This window comes from Thalia democratica, chromosome 8, assembly GCF_965202585.1.
Source record: "Thalia democratica chromosome 8, ktThaDemo2.hap1.1, whole genome shotgun sequence".
NCBI lineage: Eukaryota > Metazoa > Chordata > Thaliacea > Salpida > Salpidae > Thalia > Thalia democratica.
Window position 1 is genome coordinate 18,914,451 of NC_139172.1, and position 22,282 is coordinate 18,936,732.

The window sequence follows — 22,282 nt, forward strand, 5'->3', positions numbered from 1 at the left end:
ATACAGTCAAACGACTCGTCTAATTTCGGAAAGGCTATATTTATATAAGATTAACATAAACTAAAACTAAATATATAACTTAATAACTTGATTAGCATAATATGTTTCTTATCATACTTATAATGTGTCCGTTGAAACTCGTCTTTTAACAGTTTAAAAGTACCATTCTTTAAAGTTTAACTTTGAAAAAAGTTTATTTATTGACGTACAAATTATATTTTAATGTTAATGTAAGTTATAAAGTACTTTTACACATCAAAAATTGTTTAAGAATTAGTTAATAAACTTGTTAGCTAAAATTTGTTACAAAAACAGCACATTTAAACTCATGTAAAATTTTACTAATGTAAAACAATGCAAAACATGATGATATACAAAAAAATTAGTGAATTTATTATCTTAACCTAAATATTAATGACACAATTTCAAATTGAGAGCTCTTTTTTCAACACAGTTTTTCATGCGTTATGCAATGATCACGTACTAAAAATCTCTATAAAGCAAGGCTGACAAGGCTATACATACAATTATTAAGTGTTATCAATAGTACTAATTAGATTCTAATTATAACTGATTAAATTGAATAAGTCTGTTAAATTAGCAAAAACTCAAAAGTATTTGATTAACAATTAAAGAACTATTTTTCAAGCTATTATAAGGGTTAGATAAGTGTCATAAAAAATACTTATTTCTATAGTATACGAGAATTAACAAATACGATGAAAATATATGCACAATACAACAAACTTATAAAAGGAAAAAATTGAAAATATAGACATGAAGCATAGGAATTATAACTTATCGTAATGTTATCAACATTATCTTAACCTAATCATAGTTTCTTGTTTCATAGAATTTTTACAGTATCTAACAAAAAATAAATATATGTATCAGATTTAATAACAATTACGACAAACAGTTAATCTATTTATCAACTTTTTACAGAGTAACATATAAAAATTCTACTCCTATCAAATCATAACTGGTCTGTAGAACAGAGCACCTTCGAGATAGGCAAGACATCGCGTCAAATGTTTTAAAAAGTTGCCGATTTTAAAGACAAGTCTATTTTAGATACTTGCATGAATTTTTAAACTGTCAGAGCTAAAAATTAAACTATAATTAAACTTTAAAAGTAGACTCAAAGCGAGTTTTATAGTTTAGAATCGATCCTACCGAACAAGAAAAACCGAATTTAAACACGCAAATTGCAGAAAATTGAATAATTGCTTTATTGATAAGTCGATAGACAGCTATCCTGTTTTATTTATTTATTCAAACTCTATATTTTTATAACCTTGTATATTTATGTCATACTCAATTGAAATTTTACTAAGTCTTTTTGATAGTTTTAATTTAAATTTTTCTTTTAGTAAGGATTGAGTATAGCTTTAAAAGTTTTAGTATTAGATAAATTTATTTAAATGGGTAAAATAAAGATTTTTAGTAACAAATGGTTTTCGAATGCAAAAAAATCCTTACAACAAAAAATATAGGGAATTATAATAACAATTTTTTGTTATTCTTTTTAACATTACTATATTTCATATATTAAAATATGTAAGTAGTTTATCCAACTAGACTAGAATAAATATAAAATAATTAATGTACTTTTGTATTTTGTATTTGTACTTTAGAAAAAGCTTTTTTTTTAATTTTGAACGATGTATTTGTTTAATGCAACAAAACTAATACAGCTTGAAATTAAAAGGAAGGTTGTAGAAACTAAATTATACGGTTTACTTAACTCGTATTTATATCTTATCAAGAAATATGTTGATATGTATCAATATAAAACAATAAATTTAAAAGTGCAGGTTTTAAAAAGGAAACTTTAATTCATGTGATTTTATTTTAATTAACTAATAAGTTTGCGACTGCAAACTTTGACTATTAAAAAGCTGGATTTTATTTATAAAATAGTAATATCCTTTTAATATTTACAGAACTATTCTTTTTATACCTGCAAACAGTTTTTGTTTGGATTATGCTATACTATGTTTTCTTGAGTTTTTATTTTCTGTCTTTATTACGTTTAAAATGATTTCCTAATCGAAGATTATTTAACAATTAAATAAGTTTCAATTCTAGATTAGCTTGGTATAAACAAATAAAAGTAACAAAATCAGTATAAACATTTTGTTGTACCATTGCATAAAAAAATTTTGTTAACAATTTATTTTAGTAACCGAAATATTTATAAATGTTGTTTTAGAAACGTATGTTCTTTTTTTTTTTTTGAATTTTGCAACCACCCTATATAAGTATATCAGTTACTAAAATTAACTGTTAATCAACTTTCCGCTATTTTAACAAAAAATTAACACTCAAAACAAGCAGTTAAGAAAAAAAGTTAAAAATATTATATTTAAATTAACAATTTAATTTAAGTTAATTTTGTGCAGGATGTTTTAATGCAAAAAATCCAATTTTCTTCAGGAGATTCTTTTTTTCATAACTGTAAAAAATTATTATAAAAGTACAACAAAATTTAGAGTTCATTATTTATTCTTTTTAAATTGGTATGTTAGACTGAAGCAAATTAGAACTTTTGCTTAAAAATGCTCTGCACAAAAATTCAAAATTACGTCACGATATTTCGATTTTTGTGTTTTTTAAATGTATTACAACACGTTTTGAGTAGTTATTTTTGTTTATAGTAACTCAAGATTATTCTACATCAGGGGTCGGCAGGCAGTTGGTGGTCGCGGGCCAAATTTCAAGTTTACAAAGTCTTCGCGGGCCGCAGTTTTAGTTTTAGTGACATTTGAATAATCGTTTGGTTCTAGTTTTAGTCACACTAGAGAAAAGTTTTACATTTATTCACCTTACCATTTTAAATAACTTTTAGCTATACATAGAATGACTATTTAAATTAATTTGAATAAAGTTAGAATAAAATTTAAATTGACTAATATACTTAAGTGTTAATAAACTTCGTACTTTCATAAGCACTTACTAAGTTAAATTTGTTACTTTTGTAATTTTACATACAATTTAACTCTCTATAAAAACCCAACTTGAATGAAAATTTATTAGTAACTTTTATATATTTGTTATATTATCAACCCCTTTTTCATATTTCTAAGAATATTAACTTCAAAAAAAAGTTTTTGCGTGTTAAATAGTTTACATTCATTAAAAAATTTAGTAATTAGTTAATTTAATAAAATTAATACCTGTTTGTATTATAGAAAGCTAGAACAAATTCTTTAAAATAATTAATTCTCGAATACTTAAATAAAATATCTTATTAGTAACTAGTCTTTTACATGATTGTCACTTAAAAAGCAAAAATGTCTGAGTTGTATCAAACCAGCCTAAGTTCATTAAAAGTTTAAAAAGCTAGTAAATCGTTGTAAATCAAGCTTAAGTACCTAGTAAAAATATCATCATCATTAAAAAGTACACAAAGTGTAAAAAAACAAGAAAAAAATACAATTAGTAAACTACACGACAGTCATAAAAACTATTCTTGGAATTATAAGATTTATTTAAAGTGTTTGAAATAAAAGTTTCACACACAGCTGAGTTTTCAAGCTTTTAAAATAGCCTGTTTGTGTAGCAGCCCAGTTAAAACAAAGTTCACAACATAAAGAAATAACGAAACTTATTAACAGTAAACAAATTACATGCCAAAAAAATATAAGTCAGCTGGAATGGACAATTAACACTTTATTGGAAATTTTTAAAAAAAGTATAAAACTTAAATGAGTCATTAGCGAAGAGAAAAACCTCTTTTTTATTAAACATTACAGCAATTCTTTATCTGCAATAACAATTTAAAAATATTAGTTGTAAAATAAAAGGCGAGCAACAAAAAAAAAAAACGTTAGTTAGGAGTTATTGCGAGAAACGATGAAAAAACAAATCACCAAAGTCAGTTCCAACAAAGCACATGATTATCTTCAGTAACTACAGAATTATCAGAAAAAAGTTGTTAAGGCAAGTTATAAAGTAGCAAAATTTATTATTAATAATAAGATACCGTTTATAATTGAAAACTTTTTTAAAGAATTTTTTTTGGCAGTAATGAAAAACTTTTGTTTATTTCTTCAATGACAACAAAAAGTCCTATTTAGGAAATTCATTAAGGTTATAAAGTCGCATAAATCAAATTATGACTTTAATGTTATGTATAAGTGTTAAGATGAGAGCACTGATAGAAAAACTATTGCTCATCTGAGAACTTTATTAGAGATGTTTTTTTAACTTCGACACTTTAGTATAATTTCTTGGTTTAGTTCAAACACGAAGCACAACAATCGGTGAAATTTTACAAGTAAAGGTGCAATGCACCAAAAGTTTTTAGAAGTACAATTCCTTCTTTTATTTCTAGTATAAAGTTTAATTAAAGTTTAAAAAGTGTCTTATAAAGTATATCAATATTAAAAAACACTGTTAAGCTACTTTAGTATATTTTTTAATAAAGAAATGTTTATTTGCTAAATTTTTTGGGTCAAATTATAATTTCACTACTTTACATGTAAAAATTATTTGAAACTCCAGGCTTTTTCAAAAATTCTCAAATTCAAGTTTTTTTCCAAAATTTTTAAGCATAAATTTTCAAGTTCAAAGCTTGAACTTGATATATCATAACATATACTATAACTGAAACTAACACTTTGGGTTGAACAAAACTTACATCATAAGTTTAATTTGCCACTCTTTTAAGCAAAAAAGCCAGCCTGAATTAACAAAAAGTTCCTGATATTTTTGTATACAAAAAACAATTCTAGCCAAAAACTTATAAAATGACTAAGTTGGCCTGAGATTTGAAGTCTTCAAATAGTGATAGTCTGAGTGTGTGTCAATGTTTATAAACTATCCCTAAGTCTAGTTTATATTAAATATGTAGCTCCAAAAAACAGCAAATGCGTGTATTGATATGCAAAGCATAAAAGTTAACTTAGTTTGACAAAATCAATTTTTGAAAAATGAAAATGTATACCTACAAAAACTATATTAGTTTATGTCATATATATTGTTTTAATTGTGTCTGTACAAATTTAGATATTACATGTAGAAAAAACAAACTAAAAAAATTATGCATAATCTAAACTTAAACTAACTAAAGTATTTTATAAAAAGTGGTTTAAAATATGAGCATTTTTTTAAGTTGGTGTGCATATAAATTAGTTCAAGTGCAAAGAAAACTTCTAAAAAATTAAAATGTGTCAAAACAAAACTTAAATAAACCTTTTTTCTTATTACTATGTTATATTAAATGTTTTTACACTAAAACATAATATTTACAAATAAAAAATATATAAAAGAAACTTAGGTATAAAAAATATTGGAAATAATATCTAAGCTATAAAGAAATGACATTTTAGTTAATTACTGTGCATTACTTTTGTACAAAATGAAAAACATTTGCATTTAGTTTATATGATAAATAGGTATAATATAAGTAACTTATTAAATTCAAGCACTCTTTTTTTAGATAATTACTTGCTGTTGTAAAATAGAAGTTATTATGAAACTCAGAAAAATATCCTGTTAGAATGCTAATCTGTCTTTTTCACATTTTTAAATTAAAGTAGTAACTTCTTCTAATTATTTTTTAATGTTATACAGAGACTTAAAACCAAACTAAACAAATTAAATCGAATTACCGAAAAAAAGTTTTACTTGAAATATATTTTTGCTCAGCGGGCCACTTTTACATGCTCGCGGGCCACAAAATTTTCTTTCGCGGGCCGCATTCCATTCAAAAAAATAACGTGCTCGCGGGCCGCAGATTTACCCTTCGCGGGCCGCAATTGGCCCGCGGGCCGCAGTTTGCCGACCCCTGTTCTACATGAAACGTATGTTCTTTTTATAAATTTGGTATTTTGCAATAATTTTGTAAAAAGTTTCTTTAAAATAGGCTATAGAAAAATTATTTTTGTTTTAGTGGATTAAATTTTGGTTGCTCTATATCAGGGGTCGGCAAACTGCGGCCCGCGGGCCAATTGCGGCCCGCGAAGGGTAAATCTGCGGCCCGCGAGCACGTTATTTTTTTGAATGGAATGCGGCCCGCGAAAGAAAATTTTGTGGCCCGCGAGCATGTAAAAGTGGCCCGCTGAGCAAAAATATATTTCAAGTAAAATTTTTTTTCGGTAATTCGATTTAATTTGTTTAGTTTGGTTTTAAGTCTCTGTATAACATTAAAAAATAATTAGAAGAAGTTACTACTTTAATTTAAAAATGTGAAAAAGACAGATTAGCATTCTAACAGGATATTTTTCTGAGTTTCATAATAACTTCTATTTTACAACAGCAAGTAATTATCTAAAAAAAGAGTGCTTGAATTTAATAAGTTACTTATATTATACCTATTTATCATATAAACTAAATGCAAATGTTTTTCATTTTGTACAAAAGTAATGCACAGTAATTAACTAAAATGTCATTTCTTTATAGCTTAGATATTATTTCCAATATTTTTTATACCTAAGTTTCTTTTATATATTTTTTATTTGTAAATATTATGTTTTAGTGTAAAAACATTTAATATAACATAGTAATAAGAAAAAAGGTTTATTTAAGTTTTGTTTTGACACATTTTAATTTTTTAGAAGTTTTCTTTGCACTTGAACTAATTTATATGCACACCAACTTAAAAAATGCTCATATTTTAAACCACTTTTTATAAAATACTTTAGTTAGTTTAAGTTTAGATTATGCATAATTTTTTTAGTTTGTTTTTTCTACATGTAATATCTAAATTTGTACAGACACAATTAAAACAATATATATGACATAAACTAATATAGTTTTTGTAGGTATACATTTTCATTTTTCAAAAATTGATTTTGTCAAACTAAGTTAACTTTTATGCTTTGCATATCAATACACGCATTTGCTGTTTTTTGGAGCTACATATTTAATATAAACTAGACTTAGGGATAGTTTATAAACATTGACACACACTCAGACTATCACTATTTGAAGACTTCAAATCTCAGGCCAACTTAGTCATTTTATAAGTTTTTGGCTAGAATTGTTTTTTGTATACAAAAATATCAGGAACTTTTTGTTAATTCAGGCTGGCTTTTTTGCTTAAAAGAGTGGCAAATTAAACTTATGATGTAAGTTTTGTTCAACCCAAAGTGTTAGTTTCAGTTATAGTATATGTTATGATATATCAAGTTCAAGCTTTGAACTTGAAAATTTATGCTTAAAAATTTTGGAAAAAAACTTGAATTTGAGAATTTTTGAAAAAGCCTGGAGTTTCAAATAATTTTTACATGTAAAGTAGTGAAATTATAATTTGACCCAAAAAATTTAGCAAATAAACATTTCTTTATTAAAAAATATACTAAAGTAGCTTAACAGTGTTTTTTAATATTGATATACTTTATAAGACACTTTTTAAACTTTAATTAAACTTTATACTAGAAATAAAAGAAGGAATTGTACTTCTAAAAACTTTTGGTGCATTGCACCTTTACTTGTAAAATTTCACCGATTGTTGTGCTTCGTGTTTGAACTAAACCAAGAAATTATACTAAAGTGTCGAAGTTAAAAAAACATCTCTAATAAAGTTCTCAGATGAGCAATAGTTTTTCTATCAGTGCTCTCATCTTAACACTTATACATAACATTAAAGTCATAATTTGATTTATGCGACTTTATAACCTTAATGAATTTCCTAAATAGGACTTTTTGTTGTCATTGAAGAAATAAACAAAAGTTTTTCATTACTGCCAAAAAAAATTCTTTAAAAAAGTTTTCAATTATAAACGGTATCTTATTATTAATAATAAATTTTGCTACTTTATAACTTGCCTTAACAACTTTTTTCTGATAATTCTGTAGTTACTGAAGATAATCATGTGCTTTGTTGGAACTGACTTTGGTGATTTGTTTTTTCATCGTTTCTCGCAATAACTCCTAACTAACGTTTTTTTTTTTTGTTGCTCGCCTTTTATTTTACAACTAATATTTTTAAATTGTTATTGCAGATAAAGAATTGCTGTAATGTTTAATAAAAAAGAGGTTTTTCTCTTCGCTAATGACTCATTTAAGTTTTATACTTTTTTTAAAAATTTCCAATAAAGTGTTAATTGTCCATTCCAGCTGACTTATATTTTTTTGGCATGTAATTTGTTTACTGTTAATAAGTTTCGTTATTTCTTTATGTTGTGAACTTTGTTTTAACTGGGCTGCTACACAAACAGGCTATTTTAAAAGCTTGAAAACTCAGCTGTGTGTGAAACTTTTATTTCAAACACTTTAAATAAATCTTATAATTCCAAGAATAGTTTTTATGACTGTCGTGTAGTTTACTAATTGTATTTTTTTCTTGTTTTTTTACACTTTGTGTACTTTTTAATGATGATGATATTTTTACTAGGTACTTAAGCTTGATTTACAACGATTTACTAGCTTTTTAAACTTTTAATGAACTTAGGCTGGTTTGATACAACTCAGACATTTTTGCTTTTTAAGTGACAATCATGTAAAAGACTAGTTACTAATAAGATATTTTATTTAAGTATTCGAGAATTAATTATTTTAAAGAATTTGTTCTAGCTTTCTATAATACAAACAGGTATTAATTTTATTAAATTAACTAATTACTAAATTTTTTAATGAATGTAAACTATTTAACACGCAAAAACTTTTTTTTGAAGTTAATATTCTTAGAAATATGAAAAAGGGGTTGATAATATAACAAATATATAAAAGTTACTAATAAATTTTCATTCAAGTTGGGTTTTTATAGAGAGTTAAATTGTATGTAAAATTACAAAAGTAACAAATTTAACTTAGTAAGTGCTTATGAAAGTACGAAGTTTATTAACACTTAAGTATATTAGTCAATTTAAATTTTATTCTAACTTTATTCAAATTAATTTAAATAGTCATTCTATGTATAGCTAAAAGTTATTTAAAATGGTAAGGTGAATAAATGTAAAACTTTTCTCTAGTGTGACTAAAACTAGAACCAAACGATTATTCAAATGTCACTAAAACTAAAACTGCGGCCCGCGAAGACTTTGTAAACTTGAAATTTGGCCCGCGACCACCAACTGCCTGCCGACCCCTGCTCTATATATATACATATTTCATATACAATATAAACTAAAACTTACAAGTCTTTGTTGACAGCCTCTCTATTTTCAAATTTATTTTACAAAATTAAAATAAAACAGATGTAAAAATAAGGTATTTATATAGTGTTTATATTTAAGGTTGTCGTTCTCAATGCTTTTATAAAATAAGAGCAAAAAAACACACATTGTTTTCGATCGTAGGAGGCTTTTGTACAAACAATTAAACAAAAAAAGATATTTTGGTATGCTTTTAGTTGGTCTGAAAAAAGACTTGATTGTTAAATGCATATCAATATTGAAACGAAATGATTATTCAAAGTATTATTTATTTGAATACAATTTTCTCCTTTAGTTTAAAGCTAAATCGGTTTTGATATACACAGGCTGAATTAATTGTAATGAAAAATTATCTAAAATGATTTGTTTATCTCGGAAATTACTTTGACGGAATTTAAATAGATGAGCAGTAACTTGTAGGTTTTGAGTCTGTTTGGACTCTTTATTTTGTAGTATTTAATTTTACATGTATTGATGTATAACTAAAGTTGTAAAAGTTGATACCTTAAACTAGGTAATGTATTTAGGTAATGTACTTTTTTATGCAATGTTACAACAAAATGTTTTATACTGATTTTTGTTAGTTTTATTCATTGTTACCGAGCTAACCTAGAAATTGAATCTGTTTAAATGTTAAATGTTCTTTGATTAACAAATTATTTTAAACGAAGTAAAGTCAGAAAATAAAAACTTAAGAATTTGACAAACAGGATACAACATAATCCACAAAACACAGGTATTGAAATTTTACCAAGTCTTTTAAAGAGTTTTTATTTTCATTAGAAGTTAAAATGTGTCCGTGTTCTCGACAACCGAAAGGTTTTTTTCGTACAGCAGGTCATAGCACTAAATATTTTGATCGTTTTTTGTCGTTCAATAAACAATATATATTTCTAAGCATATTTATTGCCTTAAATTTTTTTTATACAACATATTTAAAAAGTATATCACAAGCATGCTTGAGTTGTTTATTCATAAAAAAAGAATATACCAATTTAATATTTTATTTTCAAATAATTTGTACTGAAAAAATTTTAACATAGTGTTTAGCTTATTTTTATTTTTTCTTTAAAGTTTAAGTTTAATAAATTAAAAAAAATTCTATGTAATTTTAAACAGTCAAAATAAGTAAATGGTGTCTAGTGTAGCTCGATTAAAAGATTTTTTTTTATACATAAGGTCCTTTTATCATTTTTATAAGCGTGATTTTGTGTTGTATTCAATAAACTATGTAAAGTAATTAGTAAAACTTAAGGACCCTACTGTACAAGATATAGTCTGTTTATAAGAACTTGGAATATGTGTTTGGCCGAAGTCTTTCATGCGTAATAAATATAGAGTATTTCAAACAATTGCATAAGGTTATTAATGCAACAAAATCTTAAACAAACTTTAGGACAACTTATATGTAAAAGTACTTGAAAAATCGAAAAATGTTGTAGTATTAAAACAGAAATAATATTTAGTTTTTCTACTTAAAACAATTTCTAAATACCTCACTCACTTTGTAATATACTGTTTTAAAAATTTCTATTCAAAATACAATTTTTAAAATTAGATAATTAAAGGTATCAAACTTATTTTTAAATTAGTAGTGTGTTTTAAATGTATTATATTTAATGATTTTTTTTAACTGAAAAAAATGGTTTAAATGAATCTCTCTAAGCAAAACAACTAAATTAACAATATTTTATTATTTTCAGTTGACAATGTATAATATAATTTACTAATATAACCTATCTAGACTAACATTTTAGATATTTATTAACGTTGTATGTATAAGTTTTGTAGTAGAGTATTTTCATAGTGTAAATTGTGTTTGTTAAACTAGTCTAGTTAAACTGACAAGTCTTGAACCATTTATTTGTAGTTTCAAGGGAATTTATTTTATTTTAGATTTTTTTAAATTCATATTTTAGCTATTTTGAATATTTGTTAACTATAAAATAAATGATTAAAAAAAAAATTTTTTATAAGTTTTTTGTGCTAATACTAAAGTAGTTTTTATGAAATCTATTTATTATACACAATTTGTTTTTTTAAGTTTGGTGTAGCATGTATATTCTACTAGAATCCAATGTTAACTAATGATAAGTCAGGGTAGTTTATGGTTGCTTAGGTTGATTATTATTTTTTTAATTTACTTTAAACATAATTCAACTTTATCATATAAGTTCATACATTTATTAAATTACAGAAACTTTATTTTTTTCTGTACTAAATACTAACAAGTCTTTAATCATGAAATCAGAAAGTATAAAGACAAAATTTTTACAAAGTCAATCAGAGTTTATAGCTGGTGTTTTTGGAGGTTAAAATTTCAGTTTAATGTAGCACTTTAACTTAAAAAAAAAAAATGTTTTAGACTTATGTCTTAAAAGTTTTATTATAATGTTATTTTAAAATTAAATATTTGATAAATCCCTAAATTTGTATACAGTTTTTGTGATATTGTGTTTTAAGTTTGTTTTATAGTTCTCAATGAATTAAAAATAAAGTATAACATTAAATTATAAAAAAATTGTTTCATGATTAGTTTTAGTAATAACTGCCTTTAGGAACAATGAAAATTTTTATTAAAGCTAGAATCTATGCAAAATTTACAAGTTTTATTTTTTAGTAGTCAAATTGAAAGTAATAATTATTAGGCTAGCTTACTCAAAATATTCTTCTCAACTATGTAATGTATACAGGAAAATAAAACTTGTATTTTATCAATAAAACAAATTGTTTTACTCTTCCAAATTATTGTGATTAGTTTAATTTGAAAATTATTATAAGTTAAGTACAAATACTAGTTTTTGTATAATAACTTTTTCTACTCCTTTTTTTAGGAGCTTTCGGAACTTTGGTAGGCCATCCTTTAGATACAATAAAAGTTAGATTGCAATCAAGACCTGGGATTTATAAAGGAATTTTTCATTGCTTTAAATCTATTAAAAAGCATGAAGGTGTTGGTTTAGTTGAATAATTTGTATCAAAGTTTAAAAAAAAGAGTTTAATTTGTTTTTTCAAATAGACTTGCTTGTGTGAATAAATTGTTTTCCTTCTATAGTTATCATAGTATAGATTTGTCTTTATGTTATAGTTTTATGTTATAGTTCATTTGGAAATTATTAACACATTTTATGTTATCCAAAATTAAAAAACTAAATTTTTTGGTATATATATTTTAAAAATAAAACAAAAATTGTTTTTAAATGTTTGCCAAACTTATTTTTTAATTTTTTTTGGGATAGTCAAAAAAGTTATACAATTTACTAAGTTATGATCATTATTCCTTTTATATTTAATTATACAATAGCATAAACTTTACTATCTTTTTACTACTAGGTATGCATTGCACAAAAGTTGAAAATAGTTATATAAACTAAATTCTTTGATTAAGTTAGGTATTAGACTTGAAAGCTGGTCATTTTTAGTTTGCAATAAGTTCAAAGCTTTTCTTTTCTAACTTATACACTTCTAACCTTATGTTTTTTAGCTCATTAAGTTTTAAACTTGATACTTTTTACCATGATTTGTCACTAACTATGTTTTAAATATTATGTTTTTACTTGGTTGGTTTTTATTAGTTTAGAACTTAAATTATCAGAAAATAGAGTTTCAATAAAAATTTAATTTAGGAATTAAAATTATGAATTATAAGTTCTAAAGTGTAATAAAAACGAGTTGAAATAAATAATTAATCTGTAAAATTAGAAAAAAATCAACTAAGAGTCAAAAAAAGTTAGAAAAGATTAAGTGATAAAAAAAAACAGGTTAGAAAACATAAAGTTAGATAAAAATCTGTGTTGTAAATTGCAAATTAGAAATGAAAAAGTTAAAAAAAGTAATATGTACTGAACTACAAGGACTGTATGTACTTTATCTTTAAAAACATTTTTTAAACAGATCAAAGGGTACTTCAAAGGAATTTCCTCACCAATGGTAACTCTTGCGTTCATTCAAGGGTCAGTGTATTTTACAGAAAAAGTACTGGAAAACAAGTTTAATCTACCAACATGGGTGTCTGGTGCCGGCAGCGGTGTTGTTCATTCTGTTCTCATATCTCCAGTGGAACTCACTAAAATACAAATGCAAGTTCAGGGAGTCAAAGGAATTCAGAACAATAATGTTGGTTTTCTTACCTTTAATTTTTAGATCTTTGTAAAACTTGATTTATTAGCGATATTTTCACATCAATAAGATACAAATTCCAAGTTTTTGTGTATCTGTTGTGTACATACGTAAACTTGTATACTAGTGTTATTGATTTTTCTTCTATTTCTTTTACATTCAGTTTTGTTATCTATAAGTGTGAATATGGCTTCAACATTTTTAATGTTAAACTTTAAACCTGTTTTTTCAGATTTAAATAGTATGCTGTTTAACTAAATTGCGTAGTGCTAGAGGGCAACCCATCACCATTCCATCTGTTTAACAACACTTTGTTATTATCTAAAAAATTATTTTGAACATATATATAGCGCGTTTGAAATACTGTTTTCACCCTGTTAGATGTTTTTTGATATTGGCTTTTTTTTAGGTTTTACACAGTTTTTAATGCGTATTACATAATTTTGCTTATAGGTTACTTTTTTAGAAAAAAATTGTGACAAAGCTTGCGAGTATTTAAAAAAAATAGTTTTATTGCTGTTGGTTGTACTTGAGCTTTGCATTGTGATGAGTTATGTCACTTGCTCCAATTAAAAAAAACTTTATTCAACTGTCATTGACACCATTTTACTATAATGAAAATATAAACAATGAACTTCACCGCACGATCTACAACAACAGCATCCGAGACAATCCTACGACCACAGAAAACGCTGTTGTGGTTAGATCACAACAGCGGTTTCACGCGACTATTCCTGCCTGATGAGTCCTAATAAGGACGAAACCGGTCGTAGGATTGTCTCGGATGCTGTTGTTGTAGATCGTGCGGTGAAGTTCATTGTTTATATTCGATGGCATAAAACATCTCAACTTGTTGACGATGGCCGAAATAAATACTGACTATAATGAAAAGTATTGTATTAACGTTTTTTTAAACTATCGAATCATTAAGAATTCAGGAGAGATCTAAAAAACTAAGTCCTAATTTGCCTAAAAATGAAAAGTATTAAGTCTATTAAAAGCTTTGTTTTTTGTGTATTTTACTTATTCCTGAAGTATTATATTATGTTTTACTTGAGTTTCAAACTACTAGATAAAAATCAAATAACTTTTTGTCATAGCTTTTGTACATGTAATAAGCTTTTACAGGATGATTTGAATTTTTTTTGACAAAAATGAAATTTAAGAGGTCTAGGAAATTGCCTATCATTATCAATTAATGTGATAAGTAAAACAAAATATTTTTTAGGATGTTATGAGAACAAAAAAGCTTTTTTTTTTGTTCTAGTAAAGTTACAGGTAAAATTCGAGAAATTAAATTAAAACTAATGAAGATTAAAAAGCATTTGGAGATTAAATATATATCACTACTGATTATGGCTGGATTTTAATCAAGTACTCTTATTTCTACCAATATTTATATTTAAGAGGGTGTGTTTTAAAATAAAAGAGTAATCAAGACTTATAATTATGTGATTTTCCAATACTTTTTTATAACAACTAGTTTTTGTATCACAACAATATAAATTCCTATTTAGTGATAAAACTTAACTAAAAACTTTGTTTGTACATTAAGACAATAAAATTTCGATAAATAACTAGTTATAACTATAAATCACTTTGGTTGTCTAAACTAAGTTAACTTTAAGACAATGAATTGTCAGATATAAAAAATATCTAGTTTACTTAAATTTGTTTTTTTAGTAGATTTAGCATCAAGCTATTGTAGAGGACAAGTTTTTAATCACTATCTTAAATTCTAGAAGTTTGACCCAAAAAAAAATCAAAAAATTTTAAATTGGTCTCATCATGAAAAAAAAAAAATTGTTCTTTTAAGTTTTTCCTTGGATTTTTTAATGTTAAAATAAAGCCGTAATCGTATACCAAAATTATCAACTCTAATGCTGATCAATATTCTGAGGATTTAAATTTTCATAAATTGTTTAATTCTTAAAAAATTATAAAAAAATAATGCTGTTAATTGAAATTAGGTTTTAGCAACTATAACTATCAAATATTTCTCTAAACTCTTAAATTAAAGTATAAGTTTTTTTTTTTACAGCATGAGTTTGAAAAGTGTGTCTGTAACCCAGATGTTGATTTATAACTAAACAACATATAGCATGTTTTTTACTCTTTTTTTTATGAAATATACTCTTTTTTAAAATTTATAAAAAACAAAAACAGAAAAATATTTTTAGATTTGTTCGTAGTTTTTATGCAATTATGAAATATATAAGTGAGTAACGATGAATAAGCTTACCTTTTTAAAATTAGTCATTGTTTCTAGTCTAGGCAATAACACTTTGTATTTAGTAATAATAATGAACTTAGTAATAGTAATGTAGTAGTGATAAGGTAGATTAGTTTAGGTTACAAAAATATATAAGCAGTTGCGTTGATGAATTCAAAAAGTATGTATAATCATCAAAAAAACGTTAATTCTTTTTAAGAACTAGGTTTTACAGAACTTAAAATTAAAACAATTACTTTCGAATTTCTCTTCTAAGCTATTTTAATATTTTGATATTTAATTAATACTTGTAGTAATGTTTTCGATTTGATTAAACTAGAAGCTATTTGCATTTAATTAAGGAAACCTGTTTTATATAAGCAGTAAGATTTTTATTATACTCTTTCTTTATTTTTGTAAAACTTTATAAGGCGTGTTATTGCCATTATATTAATGTATAGTTTTACTGTAGGTTAATTATAATGTAGGTAAGCTTGAATAATTTTAATTGTTACTAATTGCTTTTGTCTTTTATTACTCTTTTGATTACTTTATGAATACATGGTTACTACATAAGTTTGTAAAATGTTATCTTTTGTGCTCTATTGATGAGAACTGCTTGAAATATATTTAGTCTTATTGAATTTGTGTGTCTTGTATATCTTACTGAATAATATTTTGAATAAGGAAAAGTAGTTTAATGGACTTTAAAAGAATGGAACCCAAGATTTTTGAACTTACAATGTTTAGGTGATTTACTTATTGTTTAAGTTTAAGACTAGTTTTAGTTTTATTATAAATCGTTTTTAATATTTTTTCTAAATGAAACACTTGTAATTTTTAATTTGATGGTTTGATTTTTGTAGAAATTAGTCTTTTAAAACAGAATTAAATCTAATTAGTTCAGTAAACTTTCTCGTTATTTAAAACATATTTTGTTTGTTGGTAGTAAAGGTTTTAGCATTGAATTTTAAGTTGCCAACTATCAACATTTTTTTTAGTTTTCCAATTTTTCCTGCTAGCAAATCTAATTTAATTTTATACAGGGTGGCCACTAAACCTGGAATTTGAAAATTTAGGTTAAAAATACCTAACCTATTTTATAAATTTTGAAAAATAAACCTGGAAAAGCCTGGAATTTTAAACAATTTTTACATGTAAAGTAGTAAGATTTCAATTTGACACAAAGTATCTGTCATAAAGATAAAAACTTTTTGTGATCTTCAATGAATTTTTAAATTAAAAAACACACTTGAGTAGCTTTACAGTATCTTTTCAATGTTGTTACACTATTTAAGACGGTTTTTAACCTTAAACTTTATTTTAAACTAAAGATGATCAAAAAATGTGTACTTTTAAAAACCTGGAAGTATTTTATAAAAAACTAATGGCCACCCTGTTCGTAGTTTTATGTATAAGATTAAAACGTAATTTAAAAAAAATATTAACCAATATTTGAAAAGTTATTGTTTTGATTGTAACGTGCTTATCTACATATATATTAAAGGATTGGTTATAATTTTGAAAAATGTTAAGTTTTAGTATGCAATATTAACAGTTCTAAATACCTGTTGTAATAAACTATAGCAAAAGTATAATAATAAACTATTTTTTGTCTTAAGAAAAAAAACTTTTCTTTTTTTTTAATGTAACTGTAAACTTTGATTATTATTGTAGTAGTGAAAATTTAATGTTTGCATTACTAAATTTTTATTTTATAACTTTGCCTTTAAAAAAAATCTTACTTGAAAACTATCTCTTCCAAAGACCTTGACTTTTTAGAAGTGTAATACTTTAAGACTTAATTTTAATTTACATTTTCTGAAAAGTGAACGTTTTCAGCAAAATAAACCTTGAAAAAGACATATTTTTAGTAATTTTTTTAAATTTTCGAGAAAAGAGGCTATAAGATATTTTCCGTACATTTCTATCAATAATTTTTCATGAAACTAACTATATATTAAAATAACCAATTAAAAATTATATATTACAAAATACCTTACAGTGTATACTTAAAGTTTTAGTAAAAGGCAAATGTTAATTTTGAAAACGTTTATTACAAATTCAAACAGTTAATAAGTTTCATCGCTGAACGATTATCAAACTGTGATTATGTAATAAAAAACCTAAAATGACAAACTATGCAAAAACTGATAAAAATTTAGTCAAACTTGTTTTAAAACATATAGAAAAAATTTTGTATATATTCTAATATACATTTAATTAGAATTTTTCACAAAACTAAAACTTAATAAGGTTAAGTTGGAATTTGTGAAAATTGTATAAACATGGTTAATTTTATTATACACAGATTAAAATTTATTTTGTATATAGTTAAAAACAGATTAATATTATGATTATAATACTATGTTATATAGGGAACGGGTCTAAATTGCATGAAGACAAAAATGCACTAGTGCACAAAATTGCACGAAGCCAAATTTGCAAAGCCAAAATTGCACGAGGGAACAAAATTGCACCAAGGGTCGATTTTGTACGAGTTACATTTTTGCACGTGAGTATAAAAATTAGGAAAAAAATAAACAAAAAAATAATAATATATAATAATTTAATTAAAATAAAAAGAAAAGTTACTGACCGAGGGTAAGGGTTAGAGGTAACAGTGATAGTAAAAAAAAATATAAAATAAAAAATTTTGCAAATCAAAAAAAAAAAGTGATATATACAAAAAAACAATGAATATTTTGAAAACTTTTTTTTTAAACTTACCGACCGAAGGTAAGGGTTAGAGGGTTAGGGGTAACAGTGATAGCAAAAAATACTAATTTAAGAAAAAACTTTAAAAAAAAAAAAATAACCGTGCAAAAATGTCTCCGTGAAAAATTGTTTGCTCGTGCAAAAGTCTCTTCGCGCAAAAATGACCCTTAGTGCAAAAGTATCTTCGTGCAATTTTATCTCCTCGTGCAAAAGTATCTTTGTGCAAAAGTATCTTCATGCAATTTTGTGAACTCGTGTAATCTTGTCCCCTCATGCAATTTTGTACGCTCGTGCAATTTAGACAGCTACACGTTATATAAGAAAGCTCTTAGCTTACTACGTATATAAAAAATAAATATACGACTCTTCAAGTTGAATCTGTTCTTAACCATATATTTAATAAATATTAATTTTGTAAATTGTAATTATATAGTATCAAAAAGATGATAAAACAGTTGGATTTATGATATACATAGGCTGAAATTTAAATCATTGTCTTTTAAAATGCATACAGAATTATTAAATAAATTATGAAAATATCAACACTAAATAAATTCTAAATTTATTTGTTTTAGAAAAGAACAAACGGTGTTTTATCGTTTGAAAATTGTGGTAGTTATTCTTGTTGAATCTAACTATTTTATTTAATTTTTATCAGCCATACTCTTCGACATTGAATGTGATAACGAGGACTTACAAAAACAGTGGAGTAAGGGGAGTATTCAGGGGATACAATCTGACCCTTGTAAGAGACATTCCTGCATTTGCCGCTTACTTTCTCGTTTATGACTACTTCTCACAAAAATTGTTTCCTGTTAGTTTGAAAAACATTTGTACATCAACAATTTGCTGGCTACACTCAAACATTGTTGAACTTTTATAATACTACATATATATTTACTACAAGAATTGTTAAAACTACAATTATTTCGAAAAAAAAGTTGTTGGTAGTTAATTTCTTTAGTATGTTTTTTAGTATGTGCATCAAATTGTATTTGAAACCGTTTTGTGTTTAAGGGTAATCCCAGAAAGAGTGATAATAAAATTACTGATGAAATTTTAATACAGTTAAGATAAGGAGAAAATAAAGAGCAATTAAGAAATAACTAATTAGATTAGTAAATTATAGTTTTTAGTCTGGTTGTACACTATACTATAATTTTGCATGGTTAATTAAAACAGTTCATAGCAAAAAACTTGTATGTTATCGTTGTTTTACACTTAAATCATTTTAAAGAACATGTTTACAATACACGACTATATAGATTAAAAAATAAAAGCTAATCTTTTAAGACTAAGTAAGATGTTAAAGTATGTGAGTTAAATATTATGAAAGAAGTGTCTTATAAATTATGCCAAAACATGCACTAAAACGACACACTTTAACTACTTAATTTAAAGTTAAAAATGTTTTGTTTTGGAATTTACAAAATTAGTTTAAACTCTAGATACTTTATTTAGCATAGATGTCACAGGTTATTTTTGTTTTTACATTATTATTTCATTTATTTAAAAAATCCATTTTGACTTTTGAATGAATAAAACTTTAAACCTGATTGAATCACATCATTCATTAAATTAAAATACAGACAAGCAATTTGTTTTCACTCGAGGGAATTTCCCATACGATGTTGAGCGGAGGCATGGCGGGGTGTGCGTCATGGGGAATCACCTACCCTTTGGACGTGGTGAAGTCTTGTATGCAAGCGGACAAGCTGACAAGTACAAATGGTAGGAAGTACAAAAGTGCTGTTGATTGCTGTGTGAAATTGTACAAAAGCGACAATTCACTTCGACCTTTTTTTAGGTGCAGTTATTTTTGTACAAATTCACAGACTGTTTTGGTAGAAACTACATTAAGTTTTATTTTTTATAAGTTTAGTTGATTGAAATTTAGTTTTGAATATACATACATAAGTTTTTTATCACTAAATAATTTGTAAATTTTTTTGTTAAACAATTGTCTATTGTTTTAAATAAAAGAAAGTTAATTAATGAAAAATAAGTAAAATTAATTTTAGTTGTTGTTAGATTTATTAATTTACAAATAAAAAGCCGAATTTTTACAGAGGATTGAAAGTAGCAATGCTGCGAGCATTCGTAATCAATGGAGCTATTTTCTATGGGATTGAAGTAAGCAAAGAAATAATGAAAAAATATTAAGATCTCAAGAAATGCAAGAAACTATTAGGATTTATATTTATTAGTTTGTCCATTTAAATTTTACTAGGAAAATTATTTTTCTTGCCATATTATGGGCTGCTAACATTTATAAACTTTTGTTTTTTACTGCCAGCTTATTTTAAATTTTAGCTTAATGTTTTAAATAAATTTACCTATAATCGTGTAAGTGATCTTATTTATATCTTTAAATGCTTTTAAATGTTATTATCGCTTCGAATCAATAAAGGTACTAAAGATCTTGAGCGATAAGAATAATTTAGGTCCTTATTTAATGTTAAATATATCGTTACCTGTTTGACTTTAACTGTTTCTATATACCTTTTTTGTTTTGTTTACAAGATTACTAATGGTTTTACTATTTATTCGGTTTTTGCTATAAGTATCTGTTTTTCATACTATATAAAATTGTACATCACTATTCAAATTTATAACAAAATATACTTTTTTTTTTATAACTAGTAAAACAAGTTTTTACATGTTTTAAGGTTAAGTTTTGTTTTAAAGCTGCTAAAAATAAAGCTTTAGTTGAAAAAGTAGATTGTTGTGTTTATTTTAAGTATCTGCATTTTGAAATAAGCTATGTATAGTAGAGAATTTGATTTTTTTTTCATATAACTATAAGCGCAGTGTGTACCAAAGTTTGAATACCACACAGGATGTATATATAAAAAAAAGTGTGCTCAAAAAAATACTAAAATATATTTGTACATTCTATAGTAAATCGTTTATCTAGAATCTGAAATCGACAAATAACATACTATCTTATTAGGAACGGTACGCGTTTTGTAGTTTTAAAAGATTCTAGACTTGGTACATATTCTAGAAAATCCAAACACAGCTATGACGTTTTTTGGCCTAAAATGCTTAAAATTAAAACAAAAATCAAGTTTTACTTAAGATATTTCTTTTTAATCTACTGTGACAAAAAGAAAAGAAAACTTTTAAAATGTTTGCATGTCTAGTTTAATTAGTAAATATTCAACTGAAATAACTATTTAAATTACAGACTTTAAAATAGATTTTATATGAGCAGAATAAACTAGAAACGTGTTCTGGCTCAATTTTCGTTTTTGCTTAATATTAAGTTTCACAATTTTATACGCTTTACTACCTGTAGTTTTGATAAAATTGTTTTTCTCTAACAAACAGCTTATGATAAATTAGTTGAAGTTTAAAAAAAACAAAGTTATATCTTGAAAGTATTCATTAATTTTCTTCATTGTTTTATTAGTGGTTAGCTACGCTTAAATTAAGTCACACTTTAATCATCTGTTGTTCAAAATGAAACATAAATTAGAATATTAAAGTTGAGCAACATAACATTTTGTATAAATATTTAGATTAAAATATTTACGCCGTATTTAGAAAAAAAAAAGTTTGAAATTATTTTACTTTAAAGCATAAAACTATATTTAAGTCATCTTAGTAAAACAATATTAGAATTAAAAGTTTTATATCGGCTTGCAGTTTAGCCAATACCTTAAGATATAAACGTATTACGAAGGCAAATAAAAGGGCTGTATGAACAACTCTACAGAGCTGTTCATATTTTAAAGGTTGCAAAACGATGTAAGTAAAATGAAGCACTTTTTACAAAAATGTTGTTTTATTTTCGAATATATATGTTTTATGTTTTTTAACTATTAGTTTGTTAATAATCAAGATCTTTTAATCCTTAAAACTAATAACAGCAAGTAAACTTAAAATTTATTTAAACAAAATAAAAGTTAAAAATTTTTGTAAGTATAACTTAGTTAAAGTTTTCTACTTTTTAACTTAACAAATTGATGATCTAAATCAGGGTTCCCCTAACCTCTATCATCTTTTTTTTATTTGCGATTTAGGAGCAAAATAAATGGTTAGAGAAAGAAAGGGTAATGATTTTGAAAATTTTGGCGGTAACTTTGAAAATAGAAAGTAAAGCGGCAACAAATATATATTATAT

At 24.8% G+C, this 22,282-nt stretch overlaps 1 protein-coding gene across 2 annotated transcripts; it reads left to right on the forward strand.

Annotated features, from left to right (window-relative positions):
- The first annotated feature begins 11,305 nt into the window (after positions 1–11,305).
- Positions 11,306–20,573, forward strand: LOC145842615 (mitochondrial basic amino acids transporter-like). Of its 2 annotated transcripts, XM_082950087.1 has the most exons (6): positions 11,306–11,415; positions 11,939–12,057; positions 12,999–13,220; positions 18,812–18,967; positions 19,743–19,960; positions 20,223–20,573. In XM_082950087.1, exons 1-6 carry the CDS (start codon positions 11,346–11,348, stop codon positions 20,314–20,316), a joined length of 879 nt encoding a protein of 292 aa, XP_082806213.1. In that variant the 5' UTR covers positions 11,306–11,345; the 3' UTR covers positions 20,317–20,573. The 2 variants fall into 2 exon arrangements, with proteins under 2 accessions (XP_082806213.1, XP_082806214.1); XM_082950088.1 differs by lacking the exon at positions 11,306–11,415 and having other exon boundaries at positions 11,926–12,055.
- The last annotated feature ends 1,709 nt before the right edge of the window (positions 20,574–22,282 follow it).